This window comes from Myotis yumanensis, unplaced genomic scaffold (assembly GCF_028538775.1).
Source record: "Myotis yumanensis isolate MYYU_CA2020_CCGP unplaced genomic scaffold, mMyoYum1.0.hap1 SCAF_17, whole genome shotgun sequence".
Taxonomy (NCBI): domain Eukaryota; kingdom Metazoa; phylum Chordata; class Mammalia; order Chiroptera; family Vespertilionidae; genus Myotis; species Myotis yumanensis.
Window position 1 is genome coordinate 17,426,535 of NW_027223768.1, and position 15,128 is coordinate 17,441,662.

Here is a 15,128-nt window from a genome sequence, read left to right on the forward strand (position 1 = left end):
AAGTATACATCTTAACAAGATGCCTAGGTGACTTATTTACACATTAATATTTGGTTGTTTTTACAATAGTAAAATATTTAAGGCAAACCTCCAATATGCATATACTTATGTATTTATAAATTATTCTTTTGCTACTCCATTAATATTTAGGGATCCCTTGCTTTTGAACTCAAACCCAGGAACCAAATAAGTTTGGATAGTGAGAGATACTTGCATTATGTATATTACAAAGCAAAAATTTGAAATAGAAATATAAAGTCTTTGAGATTTCTTTAAGGCTTATTATTTGTATTAGTTTCATATTGTCATTACCAAATATCTCAAAGGACCTGTATTCCTGGGGAAGTTCCTCTTTACAGTAATGGTTACAAATTCATATTTCTGATACCCTGATACATTTTGTATTTTGGGGCTCATTTCTTGTCAGGTCTGGGTAAATCATCTTATTTATTTATTTAATCCTCACCTGAGGATATGTTTTTTAAGAAAGAGGGAGAGGAAGAGAAACACAGATGGGTTGCCTCCTATACTCATCCCAAGTGGGGAACAAACCGTCAACGTAGGTATGTGCCCTGACCAGGAATTGAATCCATGGCCCTTTGGTGGATGGGATGACATTCTAACTAACCGAGCCACCCAATCAGGGCATCTTTTTTTTTTTTTTTTAAGTGCCATGATGTTCAGGAATTTATATTAGGAATAGAGTGTCAGCTCTGCTATTTTCCTTTGATTTTCATCACTTATCTATTGCTGCAAAACAAATTTGGCAACTTTAAACAAGAAACTGAGCCCTGACCGGTTTGGCTCAATGGATGGAGCGTCAGCCTGCGGACTGAAAGGTCCCAGGTTCGATTCCAGTCAAGGGCATATACCTTGGTTGTGGGCACATCCCAGTAGGAGGTGTGCAGGAGGCAGCTGATCGATGTTTCTCTCTCATCGATGTTTCTAACTCCCTATTCCTCTCCCTTCCTCTCTGTAAAAAATCAATAAAATATACATTTTTTAAAAAAAACAAAAAAACAAGAAACTGAATGGACTCACGGTTTTACACAGTACCTGAGAGTCAAGGAATGTTGAAGCAGCTTAGCTGGAGGTTCTGGCTCAGGAATTCCCTTCACAGTTGAAGTAAAGCTGTCATCTGACGCTGACTTTACTAGGGCTGCTGTTCCAAGCTCACTCATGTTGACCTGCCATCCCTTCTGTTCTATTCTGCAGATTACACAGATCAGTCCTGGTACACTGTGAGTGGGTGGTAGACAGGGTGTGAATACCAGGTGATAAAAGACCCTTTGAGGCTACCTACCAAACAAGGATTCCTTGTAAAACCACTTACCAGTCTTACTTGGTTAAATGTAGTTGAACCAGATAATATAGTCACTAAATCTGCTCACTTGGTCACATATAACTAGCAATAGTAGATTGAAAACATGAATGAGCATTATTGTCAAACCTTCTGGGTTGTAGAACTCTTACTCCCCTACCCTAAGGAACTTCAGGCATAACTGTGATTTTAAACTCAATATCAAATATTGGTAAAGCTTAATAGAGAACTACTAATGTTTTCTTCCCCTACCACATATTTTGTTTTGGTGACACCTTCTGAGGTACATCTTCTCTGCCACTGCTCTTGACTACCTGAAGTTTTAGTAGGGCCTAGATTAGATTTTCACTGTTACATTTTCAGATTTTTCCTTATTCCTTTCTTATCTCCCTCTGTACCAGATGTTGCTTGTTGGAGAGACGGTGGTAAGTCTGCTGGCTCACCGTCAACATCTGACCAAGATGAAAAGCTTCCTGGCCAGGATGAAAGCACAGCTGGGTCATCAGAGCAAAATGACATCCTCAAAGTAGTAGAAAAGAGGATAGCTTGTGGTCCTCCACAGGCTAAACTGAATGGACAGCAGCCTGCCCTGGCTTCCCAGTACCGAGCTATGATGCCTCCTTACGTGAGTATTGCTAAATAGCAAGTGCTTAAATAAGAGGTGTTTGATCGGGGTTCCAAAAAAAGACTTGGAATGGGGAAAAGTTTAGGTTTTTATTTTCATTAACAACTAATAAAAATTAGCATTTTCTTGGATAATGAATTAGGAAACAAATCACAATACCTGTGTTTTTATTATTAATAGGGGTCATTGATATTTTCATATCACATTACATCGTTTTAGATATTTCAAAATGTTGTTTATACTCAACATTACTTCATAATATTTATTAGGCCCATGGAGAGACCCACTTGTTATTTAATGACCTAATAAAGAAGCACATACACTACTATGTGACATTTGTTTTTTAAATATTGTGGTGACAGAATTTTAGTATAATTGTCATACTTCACATCTATAGATTGTGCATTTTAAGACATTTTTATTTTAAAAGTCTATAGAATTGATCAGACTGCCAAAGGAGTCATGTATGGCACAGAAAGGGTTAATACTGCTTTAGTTCTCAAGTCTTTATTGGTATATCTTTTTTAGCTTTTCATTATGGAATATTTTAAACATATGTAAAAATAGAAATAATAGGACAGTGAACTTCTCTCTTCCCATATCTACCATCCATATTTAACAGTTAATTTGTGGTCACTCTTATCTCCTGTTTCCTACCATCTTGGATTATTAAAGCAAATCCCAGATGTCTCAGTTTATAATTACTGTCTGCATAGTAACTTGACTCAGAATCCACCTGTGCCTACCCATAGGAAATCTCCAAGCCACTCCCCGTCCACCCCCCTTGGGGTATAAACTCTCCCTTATTTTTACCTGAACTTAGTTTCTCTTTATCAGCAAATCTGCCTTCAATTAATCTGCCCCTGCATTAGGATCAAGTCTCACATTATTTCCTTTCAAGTATTTGAATTTGGTTAAGGCAGTGGTCGGCAAACTGCGGCTCGGCAAACCGCGGCTCGCGAGCCACATGCGGCTCTTTGGGCCCCTTGAGTGTGGCTCTTCCGCAAAATACCGACTTCTGCGCATGGGCCACGAAGTTTCAATCGCACTGTACGTGCACACCCGCATGTGGTATTTTGTGGAAGAGCCACACTCAAGGGGCCAAAGAGCCGCATGTGGCTCATGAGCCGCGGCTTGCCAACCACGGGGTTAATTTAAGGCTTTGCTGTTTTCTGGGGTGCATGCATATCTTTTTTAGTTTTTCATGTCAGTTCACAATCACCTTTATGTAATTTTGTTAACGGGATAATAAGTTCTTCCTATGATGTGTGCTGGTTGTTATCATTTGTAAACACTTGGTGGAGGCAATAGTCTTACAAATGGTATTTATCAATGTTTTTTTTCCATTCAGATGTTTCAACAGTATCCGAGGATGGCATATCCTCCTCTTCATGGTCCCATGAGGTTTCCACCTTCTTTATCTGAAACAAACAAGTAAGACTACTAAATGATTAAAGTCCACATGAAACACATATATATGTTCATTAAGATTTTCTGGCAGTTGAGTGGATTGTGATAACTGATTTATTTTTCTGTTCTCAAAGTACTATTGTATACTTGGCTAGCTTTTATACAACAAATTATCTTACATAAAATTCTGAAAACTGACAATTATGGCACTAAAAATCAATGACACTTGTTTATTAGCCCTTCTTCTATGTTAAGGACTCCCCATTCTCTTTTTGTTTAATGCTCAGCATCCTCCTGAATGATGGTTTTTGTTAAAGTTCTGTATTTTGAGATTAGTATTAGCCATATTTTCCTTTAACATATATTTATTTTATTTTAAACCTTTGACAATTAAAAAACCTTGTCTGCTATTAAACACTTGCATAAGAATTATGTATTGTCCTAAATTTATATTTTAATATTATAATTTCTTCATATAAATGCATTATATTTTGTATATCGTATATAAAACATTGCTGAATTGAAATGAACTAAATTCTAATCTTTTAATTTAGAATTATTAAAACTTTGTATTCTTTTCTCCTTATAACCTCTCATTCATTAGAGGCCTTCGAGGAAGAGGCCCACCTCCTTCATGGGCCTCTGAGCCTGAACGCCCCTCCATCCTTAGTGCATCAGAACTGAAGGAGCTTGATAAATTTGATAATTTAGATGCTGAAGCAGATGAAGGTTGGGCAGGTAAGAGGCAAAATTAATGAAGCGTTTAAAATTTTTTGATGCTTCTAAGCAATCCTTCTGAGTTTTCCTTATTTTAATAGGTGCCCAGATGGAAGTAGATTATACAGAACAGCTGAATTTCAGTGATGATGATGAGCAAGGAAGTAATAGTCCTAAAGAAAACAACAGGTAAGTTGTGATATCTTTTATGATTAATAGTATGAGTTTATTGGCATTAAATCTGAGAGGCTTCATTATTAATAGGCATTTGTTCTTTATAGAATTTCTACATTCCATTCCAAGGACTTTTATTGAGTGTGGATGTGATTAATGAGTCAATTTAAAAATTACAGCTAATCAATAAATAAAGTTTCTTGTTTCTAAAGAAAGTGCATATTTTAACAAAGATGTTTAGATAACTGCCATCTAATTGGAGATCTTTTTTTTTAAAATATATTTTATTGATTTTTTATAGAGAGGAAGGGAGAGGGATAGAGAGTTAGAAACATCAGTGAGAGAGAAACATTGATCAGCAGATCTTTTTTAATCCTCACCCAAGGATGTGTGTATTGTTTTGAGAAGGAGGGAGAAACAGCAATCGCTTGCCTCCTGTACACGCCCCAACTGGGGATCGAACCCACAACCTTTTGGTGTATAGGACGACATTCCGACCAACTGAGCGATTCAGCTAGGGCTAATTGGAGATATTTTGAGAGACAACATTAAGGACCATTTAAAACTTATTACTTGCTTGACCTGATCTATAATTTACAAAATTGGAGAAATGTTACTTGGGTTACTACATCAAGACAAACTACATCAAGTCTTTGATTTTTTAAGCTTAACAAGCAGCGTCTTGGAAAATGGGAACTTTATTTTTTCTTTCTTATGGAATATAGGGGCCCCAGCATCAGGAATATATAGGTTATGTGGCATAGCAATTAGGCTTTTAAAATACACAGGAGCTTGCTTACATGCACACATTGGTGTCGTTTTTCAGCCATGACATTGTAATACTCTGCTGTTTCGTGATCAATTGTGAGATGCTGTGATTTGTTGTGGGTGTTTTTTTTAATACTCTAATTTGATTTGTCTTTTTCATTAAGTTAAAATAAATTACAATACAGTTATTAAGTATCTGTAATATTATTAAGTTGCATTCAGTTGGGACTTTGGGTGAGGGTGATGGAAAATGACGGGCCATTTACCAGGTTGTGTTGGGTGTGAATATATATATTCTTATTATTATTTTTTTTAATCCTCACTTGAGGATATTTTTCCATTGATTTTTAGAGAGAGGGAAAGACAGAGAGAAGCATCAATGTGAAAAAAACATAAATTGGTTGCCTTCTGCATGAGCCCCGAATAGGGTGCGGGCCCAGGCCAGGGAGGAGCCTGCATTCAAGGTATATGCCCCTGACAAGAATCGAACCCAGGACCATTTGGTCCGCAGGCTGACGCTCTATCCACTGAGTCACCCCAGCTAGGGCTGTGAACATCTATTTTTGACAGTACTGTACTTTATATTTTGTGGTGATAACTTGGCCAAGCTCAGTCCCCACTACAGTATAAGTATATATAGTGGTGCTAATTTGTTTATATATTGAATAAACAAATTAGTACCACTGCATCACACAACCATCTCTTTCATTCCTTGATAGATTTTTTTCCCTTGAAACCATCTGGAAATATCCTTTTTACGTAAAGAAAATTCATTTACTTAAGGTAGAGTCTGTCCACCTCACTTTTTTATTTCACTTGGTTTTTTTATTCTTCAGTGAGGATCAAGGTTCCAAAGCCTCTGAAAATACTGAGACTCGAAAAGAAGCAGATGAGGGGTCCAACACTAAATCATCATCTCAGATACCTACCCAGCCACCAGTAGCAAAAGGTCCTTATGGGAAAGGACTGCCATTTAATCAGGTTTGTTGGGCTCAAGGAGATCTTTGTCACTGCAGATACTATGGATGAATTAACCTTATTAATCAGAGTTAGACAAAGACTTATTAGGAAACAGAAATGGTATATTTTTTTCTTGAATAGCTCTAGATCTAAATCATAATTTTATTGCATATAATAGGAACTGTAATACAGTAACTAAAATTATTATGTAGAAACTAAACTTTTGCCCCTTTTTTTTGTATAACAATTCTGTCATATCAAAGTAGAAGAATAAATTGTTTTGCCAGGCTACCATTGCTGAAGGGCTTTATGGTTCACTGAATACTTTATACATCCTACTCAGTAGTCATCTGTGAAATTGTACCCTGAGTAGGGAGGTCACACATAGGGACTAGAAACATCTATTAACTGTGAGCCATTTTGAAGAACATTATTAAAGAAGGGAAGTAAGTATGTGGGCAACAGATCCTACTTCAAAGTAGCAAGAGCTTCATTGAGAACTGGGAATAAAAAAGAGCTACCTTCCAGAGAGTCCACTTAACTCCACGTATTAGTTGAAGTCACGCAAATAGATGGAGGAACCCGTCCCTTCGGGGCGTAAAAGTGGGTAGCTAGCAGTCTCTATGAAAGCAGAAGAAAGTCAACAAACTTCAGTTACAGCACACTGTGATAAAGTGCTGCAAGAGAGAATGCACATAGGAAATTCTTGGAGAATACTATGGAAAAGCCTTTACAAAAGACTTGGTACTTAAAGCAAGAATTAGCCAGTAAACACGGGAGAGCAATTCCCAGCAGTGAGAGCAAGAGTCAGAGCTATGTAAAAACCATTCGTTAGTTTTGTATGCTATAAAAGGAGGTTTAAATTTTGTTCTTAAAGCATTGGTTAGCCATTGGAGAATAAATTTGGAAACTCTGAAAAGGGATTTTTCAAGTATTCTTCATTCTAAATTTCATCATTTGTGTCAGTTTTAACCTACTGGCATAATGGGAAATGATAATTCCTTTGTGAAAGAACACACACACACACACACACACACACACACACACACTAGGGGCCTGGTGCACAAATTCGTGCACCATTGGGGTCCCTTGGTGTGGCCTGCAGGATTAAGCCAAAACCAGCTCTCCGACATCACCCAAGGGGTTCTGGATTGCAAGAGGGCGCAGGCCAGGCTGAGGGACCCCACCAGCGCACGATCAGGGACGGGGATGGACGTGGGAGGTCTCCAGGGGGTGTCCGGCCTGTCTCACTCAGTCCCTATCAGCCGAACCCCAGCAGCAAGCTAACCTACTGGTCAGAACATCTGCCCCTGGTGGTTAGTGCACATAATAGCAACTGGTTGACTGGTCGACTGCCCCCTGGTGGTCAGTGCACATCATAGTGAGCGGTTGAGTGGCCTTAGCATATCATTAGCATATTAAGCTTTGATTGGTTGAATGGACAACCAGACACTTAGCATAGTAGGCTTTTATTATATAGGATATTTTTTATTGTTTAAAGTATTATATATGTCTCCTTTTTCCCTGATTGACCCCCTCCCCCGTCCACACCCACCCCCGGGGCAAGCCCCCACCACCCCAGTGTCTGTGTCCATTGGTTATGGTAATAGGCATGCATACAAGTCCTTGGGTTGATCTCTAAACCCCCCTCCTTCCCCTGCCCCTTGTCTCTGGATCTGTTTTTGTTCATCAGTTTATGTTGATCATTATATCCCACATATGAGTGATATCATATGATATTTATCTTTCTCTGACCAGCTTATTTTGATTAGCATAATGCTCTCCAGTTCCATCCATGCTGTTGCAAATGGTAAAAGTTCCTTCTTTTTTATAGAGGCATAGTATTCCATTGTATAGATGTAACACAGTTTTCTACTCCACTCATCTGCTGATGGGCACTTAGGCTGTTTCCAAATCTTAGCTATTGTAAATTGTGCTGCTATGAACATAGGGTGCATATATCCTTTCTGATTGGTGTTTCTGGTTTCTTGGGATATAGTCCTAGAAGTAGGATTACTGGGTCAAATGGGAGTTCCATTTTTAAATTTTTGAGGAAACTCCATACTGTCTTCCACAGTGGCTGCATCAGTCTTCATTCCCACCAGAAGAGCACGAGGGTTCCTTTTTCTCCACATCCAGCACTTATCATTTGTTGATTTGTTGTTGATAGCCATTCTGACAGATATGAGGTGATACCTCATTGTCATTTTGATTTGCATCTCTCAGATATTAGTGACTTTGAGCATGTATTCATATGTCTCTCGGCCTTCTGTATGTCCTCTTTCGAGAAGTGTCCTATTTAGGTCCTTTGCCTATTTATTGATTGGATTATTTATCTTCCTTTTGTTAAGTTATATGAGTTCCCTAGATGTTGGAGATTAAACCCTTATCGGTGATAACATTGGCAGATATGTTCTTCCATGCAGTGGGCTTTCTTATTATTTTGTTGATGGTTTCTTTTGCTATGCAGAAGCTTTTTATTTTGATGTAGCCCCATTTGTTTATTTTCTCCTTAATTTCCATTGTCCTAGGAGCTGTATCAGTAAAGATATTGCTATGACATATGTCTGATATTTTGCTGCCGAGAAATATTTTATAGACCATATTTTGATATCTAAATTTTTTCTGTGTTTGTGACACTGATGTATATATTAGCAAGTGAATATCCATATATTGTATCTGGTTCCAACATGTTTTAGATGTATGTTGTTTTTTTCCTTAGGTAAATCTCAGTTTTAGTTTGATGTTAGAGAGAAAATTCAGAAAAAGTATTGGGCTTACATAAATAAAAATTCAAAATTAGGGGCCTATTTCTAAGCCAAATTACCTGGGCTAGAATTCCATACTTAATACACTAAAATTTTGCTTTTTTGCAAAGTTCTTTTGAGATCCTAACCTTAGAGAAATCAGAGTAATTCTATAGAACGTAAAGTTATCTTGCAGTTTTATTGAAAACGAAGAAAGAATAATGATGGTTTGCTTTTTGTAATCTTGTGGTTTCACTAAAAAAAAAAATATAGTCAGAAATATTTCCAGTAGATATTTTTCTCTAATTATTTTGTAACAATCCATAGGAACGTGGACCATCTTCTCACCTGCCACCACCCCCCAAGTTGCTTGCACAGCAGGTAAATTTTAACTACATGCTGGTTTATGATCTATATGTATTTGACTTTGTTTTCAGGAAAGATTCTGCATATGTGTTTTATTTATAACTATTACCAACTTTCTTTACCTTATAGCTCCTACATGTCTACCTCTTCAAACCTTCCCTCTTTGTTCTTAGCTGATGAGCAAACTCCTCATTTCGCTAGGAAAACAAGCAACCACTTTTCCCATTTTTGTGCCCTTCCTGTTCTGACTGCCTTCCTGTTGCCCTTACCTCTTTTCCGTGTTACCTGGATTCCATCTTCTATCACTTGCCAGTAATATTATCTCTCAAAACATCTTTTAAACCAGGCCTCCTTTAACTCTCACCCACCCTCCATCCCCTGTGAGTTTCTACTCTATTTCTCTGCTTTCCTTCATGGCAAAATCATTTCAGTGAGCTATTTATACTTGTCTTCACTTTCTCATTAATATCTCCCACTATACCTTTGAAACTATTATTATCAAGGTCAATAATGACTTCCATCTTGCCAAATCCAATTCTCTTATCTTCATTTTACTTAATCTCAGCAGCAGTTGACATAGTTAATCTCTCTGTCCTTCTTAAAACTCTTTTTTTGCTTGCTTTTGAGGCATTATATTATTTTCTTCCCTTTCTTCAATTTGTATTCTTTCTGGGCCTCCTGTACTGGTCTTTGAGTATTGGAGGGTTCAGGGCTGTGTTCTCACTCCCTTTTAGACATCTGGTAATACTGTCAACAATTTAAAAAATATATTACAACTTAGTAAGACCCAAGAAAGTGATTTGAACATTCACTTCACAAAATAAGGTATACAGGTGGCCAACAAGCACATAAAAAGATGCTTGGTATCTTTAGTTGCCAAGGAAATGCAAATTAAAACCACAACACATCCCAAATTAAAAAGGCTGATGACACCAAATGTTGGTGAGGATTAGAGCAGCTGGTGCCCTCATACATTACTGGTGGGGCTGTGAAACCTTATCATCACTTTGGATGATAAGTGATTTTTGGCGTTTCTTATGAAGTGAAACATGTACATACCATGTGACTCAGCAATTCCATTCCTAGATATTTATCCCAGAGAAATGAAAGCATACATTTACGCAAAGACATAGGCATAAATTCTGATAGCTGTTTTATTCATAGTTTAAAAAAACTAGAAGTAATGCACATGTCCATGCACAGATAAAGCCGTGTGCCTGAGAAGGAATACTACCCAGCAGTGGAATAGAGCAAACTTGATGCACACAGTGATCTCAGCCTGCTACCCTGAGCGTAAGAAGCCAGGCACAAAAGATAATATGACTTGAAATCTTAGGAAAGGCAAAACTACCCTTTCTTGCCAGCGTGGATCAGAGGCTGGCTGGGGGAAGGATGTGGGCAGAGGAGTGGTGAGAAGGCTCCATGTCTTCATCGGGGCAATAGTATTCAGGCGTGTGCATCACATTTTATGTAAATTAATACTTTAGTGAAGTTGCTTTTTTTAAAAAGAATTGCTTGTTCTGAGTTTACTGTGTACATTAGGTACTTTTATATAATTGCTTTGTTTATGCAGCTTGCCTTTGAGCTATAGAATGTAAGTGGTTTGCCTAAGACAGCACTGTTAGTAATTTATAGTCTATCTTCCTGGAGTTTTGTTTTGTTTTTTCATATTCAGCCCACTGTTTTCACCAGACCATTATTTTTTAGGATTCTGAGTAGATATATGGCTTTTTAGGTTTCTTCACCCTAGTAGCTTATTAAAATCAGTATTTTTAAATCAAAAAATTTTTAAATTCCTTAATGTTTTCAACCCTTTTTATTTTGCTAGTCTACATAGTCGCTGGCAGTGATTTTAGACCTTACAGTCCTCATTTTAGAACACATTAGCTGAAAATTAAATCATTAAAGCTCAGTCTGCCAGGTGATCCTTCCTTGGTCCATTTGGACTCTAGGTGGGCCTTTCTGGATTTCTCAGTTTGGAGCTGGCACTCTTTCCACTCCTTCTGGGGCCAATTTCTAGGGACTCCCTTCTGTGGAGTGGCAGTGTCTTCAGCTGTCCGCCCTTCCCTGTAGCCACTGCTGTCTTCTCAGGGCTCACATCATGCATCTTTCTGGACTTTTTCTCCCTCTTTTGGCTTCCATCTTCAGCAGTTGCTGTTAAAACACACATTCTAAATTTCCTTTGTCTCTAAATTTAGATTCTGAAAGTCATGTTGTGACAGCTTCTAACTTTATTCAACAAATACTGAGTGAGCCTCATGTTCAGACAATACGTAGGCACATGCTCAGTAATATTAGATGGTTGAATTAATGATTCTGCTGTTAATTTGGGGAATTAATCTAGATCCAATGTGTTTGCATTTTAATGTGTATGTGTATCAGGAAAATTTCTGACATTTTGTGGAGTTTTTTTCTTCCCTCTCCATGCCTATTTATATCCCCCGTTTCTCAGAAATAGATTTGTTTAATCTCATCGGATAATTTCTCTGAATGTTTCAGCATCCTCCTCCGGACCGACAGGCAGTACCTGGAAGACCAGGCCCTTTCCCCCCGAAGCAGCAAGTACCGGACGAAGATGAAATATGGAAGCAAAGAAGAAGGCAGCAGTCAGAACTCTCTGCAGCTGTGGAGCGAGCTCGTAAACGGCGTGAAGAGGAAGAGCGGAGGATGGAAGAACAGAGGAAGGCAGCTTGTGCCGAGAAACTGAAACGATTAAATGAGAAGCTGGGCATCGTGGACAAGCAGCCATCTCCAGAGGAAATTAGAGAAAGGGAGCGAGAAAAAGAACGGGAGCGGGAGAAAGAACTTGAAAAAGAACAAGAACGGGAGCGGGAGAAGGAAAGGGAAAGGCAACAGGAGAAGGAGAGAGAACTGGAGAGAGAGCAGGAAAAACAAAGAGAAATGGAGAAGGAAAAAAAGCAAGAAAAAGAGAAAGAACTAGAACGGCAGCAGGAAAAGGAAAGAGAACTAGAACTGCAGAAGCCAAAAGAGCAGGAAAAGGAATGGGAGTTGGACAAGAAAGAAAGGGAGAAAGTGGAGGAAAAAATCGAACATAAAGAACCTGCTTTAGAACCTGTGGTAGAAAAACCAGAAAATGAGAACTGTAATAAAGGTATACTAGTCTTATTTATTATTATATACGCTTTACAAAATGCTTCACGTTACTCAAAGTGTTGATATCTGTATATTTTAATGTGTGTAATCTGATTTTAGAAATCTAAAATATAATTTCATGTGTAATCTAAAAAACAAAGGTTTTGGAGTTTGGGGGTTTTTTTGGGGGGGGGGGAATTAACTTTCATTAGATGCTTTAATATATTGTTTCCCTAATTTTTTTCTTGTGGTTAAATACATGTGACATAAAAGTTAGCATCTTAACCATTTTTAGGTGCACAGTTTAGTGCTATTAATACATTCATAATGCTGTGCAGCCATCATCACCATCCGTCTCCCGAACTCTTCATCTTGCAAAACTGAAGCTCTGTACCCAGTAAACAATAGCTCCCTCTTTCCCTCTCTCCACAGCCTGTGGCAACCACTCTACTTTCTGTCTCTCTGATATTGACTATTCTAAGTACCTCATATAAGTGGAGCCATACAGCATTTGTCTTTGTTACTGGCTTATTTCACTTGGCATACCAACCTCAAGCTTAATCCATATTGTAGCATATTATAAGAATTTCCCCTTCTTTACGGCTTAGTATATGCCACATTTTTCTTATCTACTCATTTGCTGGTGAGCTCTTGGATTATTTCCATTTTATGTACCTATTTTGAATAATGCTGCTGTGAATGTGAGTGTACAGAAATCTCTTTGAGACCCTGCTTTTATTTCTTTTGAATTTATACCCATTTTCTAGAACGAATATGACTATGGTTTTCTTTGGGATGAAAATTTTTCTTTTTGGTATGTGTATGGTTCTTTTGTGTAATCATACTTGACACCCTTTACATAGAATAATGATTTATGTTTGAAGATAGCCAGTGATCACTATGTTATCATCAGACTTAAATTCATTCTTTTTCGTTATAAATAATAGTCCCTTGATTAAAAAAAAAATACAGTGCGTTTTATTTTAAGTATAGGCTGTCTGTGTTTCCACATAATTTCTTGGGAACGATAAGTAAATGTTGATAGTAACATTAATATTTATTAAACCATGGAAGATAGGAGGTATTTGAAATGTTTTACTATCACAGGAAATCATACAGATTTTTATATAGTGAAGCATTTGGACCTGTGATTTCAGTATTAATAAGAATCCATCAATGAGGAAATCAAAGGTTTTATTAATCTAATGTTACCTCATTGATGGCTATCAATATTAGAATGCAAAACAGTGTTTTCGAGTATTGGGGATGATTTTGTCTTCGTTATCTTTTTAAATATAGCTAATAATTTCACTTTAGCACAAACATGTATTTGATAAGTGTTATAGATAAATTATCATTATCTTTTATCTTTTCTTTGGGCAGAGGATGATCCGGTTTTCACTAGACAAGACAGCAATCGCAGTGAAAAAGAGACCACGCAAGTGGCGCATGAAACAGAACCAGAATCAGGGTCTCAACCCCGGCCTGCTGTTTTATCTGGTTATTTTAAACAGTTTCAGAAGTCTTTACCACCACGATTCCAGCGGCAGCAGGTAACAATAAAAACATTTTATCATTAACAATTGAAAAAGTTTATTGTTCAATAGTCTGAGAAATAATTTGACATAAAACCTATGAAAATAAAGCACACTGGTTTTCCTAAAATTCTTGCCCATTTTAAGAATAGTTTGTTAATAGGGGTTTTACCTTGAACTTCTGTCATTCCTTTTTCATCTGCCTCCTTTATAGACACCACCTCCCTTTCTAGGGAATGGTTTCTGCGATATAATTAATGAGTGATTAGTTGCTTAAGTCATGATCCCATAACTTGTCCTTTGTTCTTTTGTTTTGTCATCTTTTGCTGTTAAATGGCTCTTAATTCTTTTCCTAGAATTATTCCAAATGTCCTATTATTTCTGATTTGATTGATCATATTAATGTTTCACATGGAACTAGAATCTCAAGCTGAGGGGCTCTGCTATTTCAGGAACAGATGAAACAGCAGCAGTGGCAGCAGCAGCAGCAGCAAGGTGTCCTTCCCCAGGCGGTCCCTTCACAGCCATCTGGGGCTGCCGTCCCTCCTCCGCCACACCGACCTCTGTACCAGCCCATGCAACCCCACCCTCAGCACTTGGCTTCCATGGGCTTTGATCCAAGGTGGCTCATGATGCAGTCGTACATGGATCCTCGAATGATGTCAGGTAGACCTGCTATGGATATTCCTCCCATTCATCCTGGTGAGTTCAAATCCCCATTGTTGCATGGCTCACTTGTAGTTATGCAGGTTCAAAGTTTTTCATTTGTTTCTTCAATTTTTAGTCTTAATTCCTTTAAGAACTTTAAAGGACTGCTAGATTTTTAATCATAAAATTAGATAACTTGCTTTTAGCAGAGAGTAGTTAAATGCCAGACACTAGTAAGACCAAATTACTATAGCTATTTTCTGTTTTGTAAATGTTATTTAAAGTTTTTAAGATGGAAAATTACTGTTTCATTAACAATATCTATTTGCTACATTGTTTCATTCTTTTGTTGTAGCTTTGAATTTTTCCATATATTATATATTCCATCTTAGTTTTTTCCAACATTTATCAGCCTAACATTTGTTTCATTGTAGTTTAGCTAAAAACAAAAGAATTAGCAGCCTTTCATGGAATCTATTAAATCCAGACAGCCCATTATCAAAATACTGAGGAAAATTTATAAGTGATAAAAACATGATCAAGAAATCCCATTGTGATATTGAAATTTTAAAAGGCACAATTAATAGCATATTGATCAGCTAATTAAACTAGATTAATATTTTCTAGAGGATATATCTTGTCTGAAGTTTTTACTATTGGTGTGATTCTCCTTATGTTTGTATTAACATGCATAGAATTATAATGCTTGTCATCTGATTATATTTCTTTCCTATAAGGTAAAATAGGCTGCTATTGTGGTTTTG

General features: G+C 37.4%; 1 protein-coding gene across 15 annotated transcripts in view; it reads left to right on the plus strand.

Annotated features, from left to right (window-relative positions):
• PRRC2C (proline rich coiled-coil 2C) overlaps positions 1–15,128 on the plus strand; it is a 78,475-nt gene that overhangs the window by 23,989 nt on the left and 39,358 nt on the right. For 14 of the 15 annotated variants that reach the window (XM_070395661.1, XM_070395659.1, XM_070395658.1 and 11 more), the window contains exons 6-14: positions 1,723–1,946; positions 3,298–3,380; positions 3,961–4,094; positions 4,175–4,262; positions 5,852–5,996; positions 9,050–9,103; positions 11,588–12,200; positions 13,565–13,734; positions 14,169–14,418. In XM_070395661.1, the coding sequence (XP_070251762.1) occupies positions 1,723–1,946; positions 3,298–3,380; positions 3,961–4,094; positions 4,175–4,262; positions 5,852–5,996; positions 9,050–9,103; positions 11,588–12,200; positions 13,565–13,734; positions 14,169–14,418 (1,761 nt within the window). The remainder of the gene's footprint in view (positions 1–1,722; positions 1,947–3,297; positions 3,381–3,960; positions 4,095–4,174; positions 4,263–5,851; positions 5,997–9,049; positions 9,104–11,587; positions 12,201–13,564; positions 13,735–14,168; positions 14,419–15,128) is intronic. The other variant, XM_070395663.1, reaches the window with a different exon arrangement.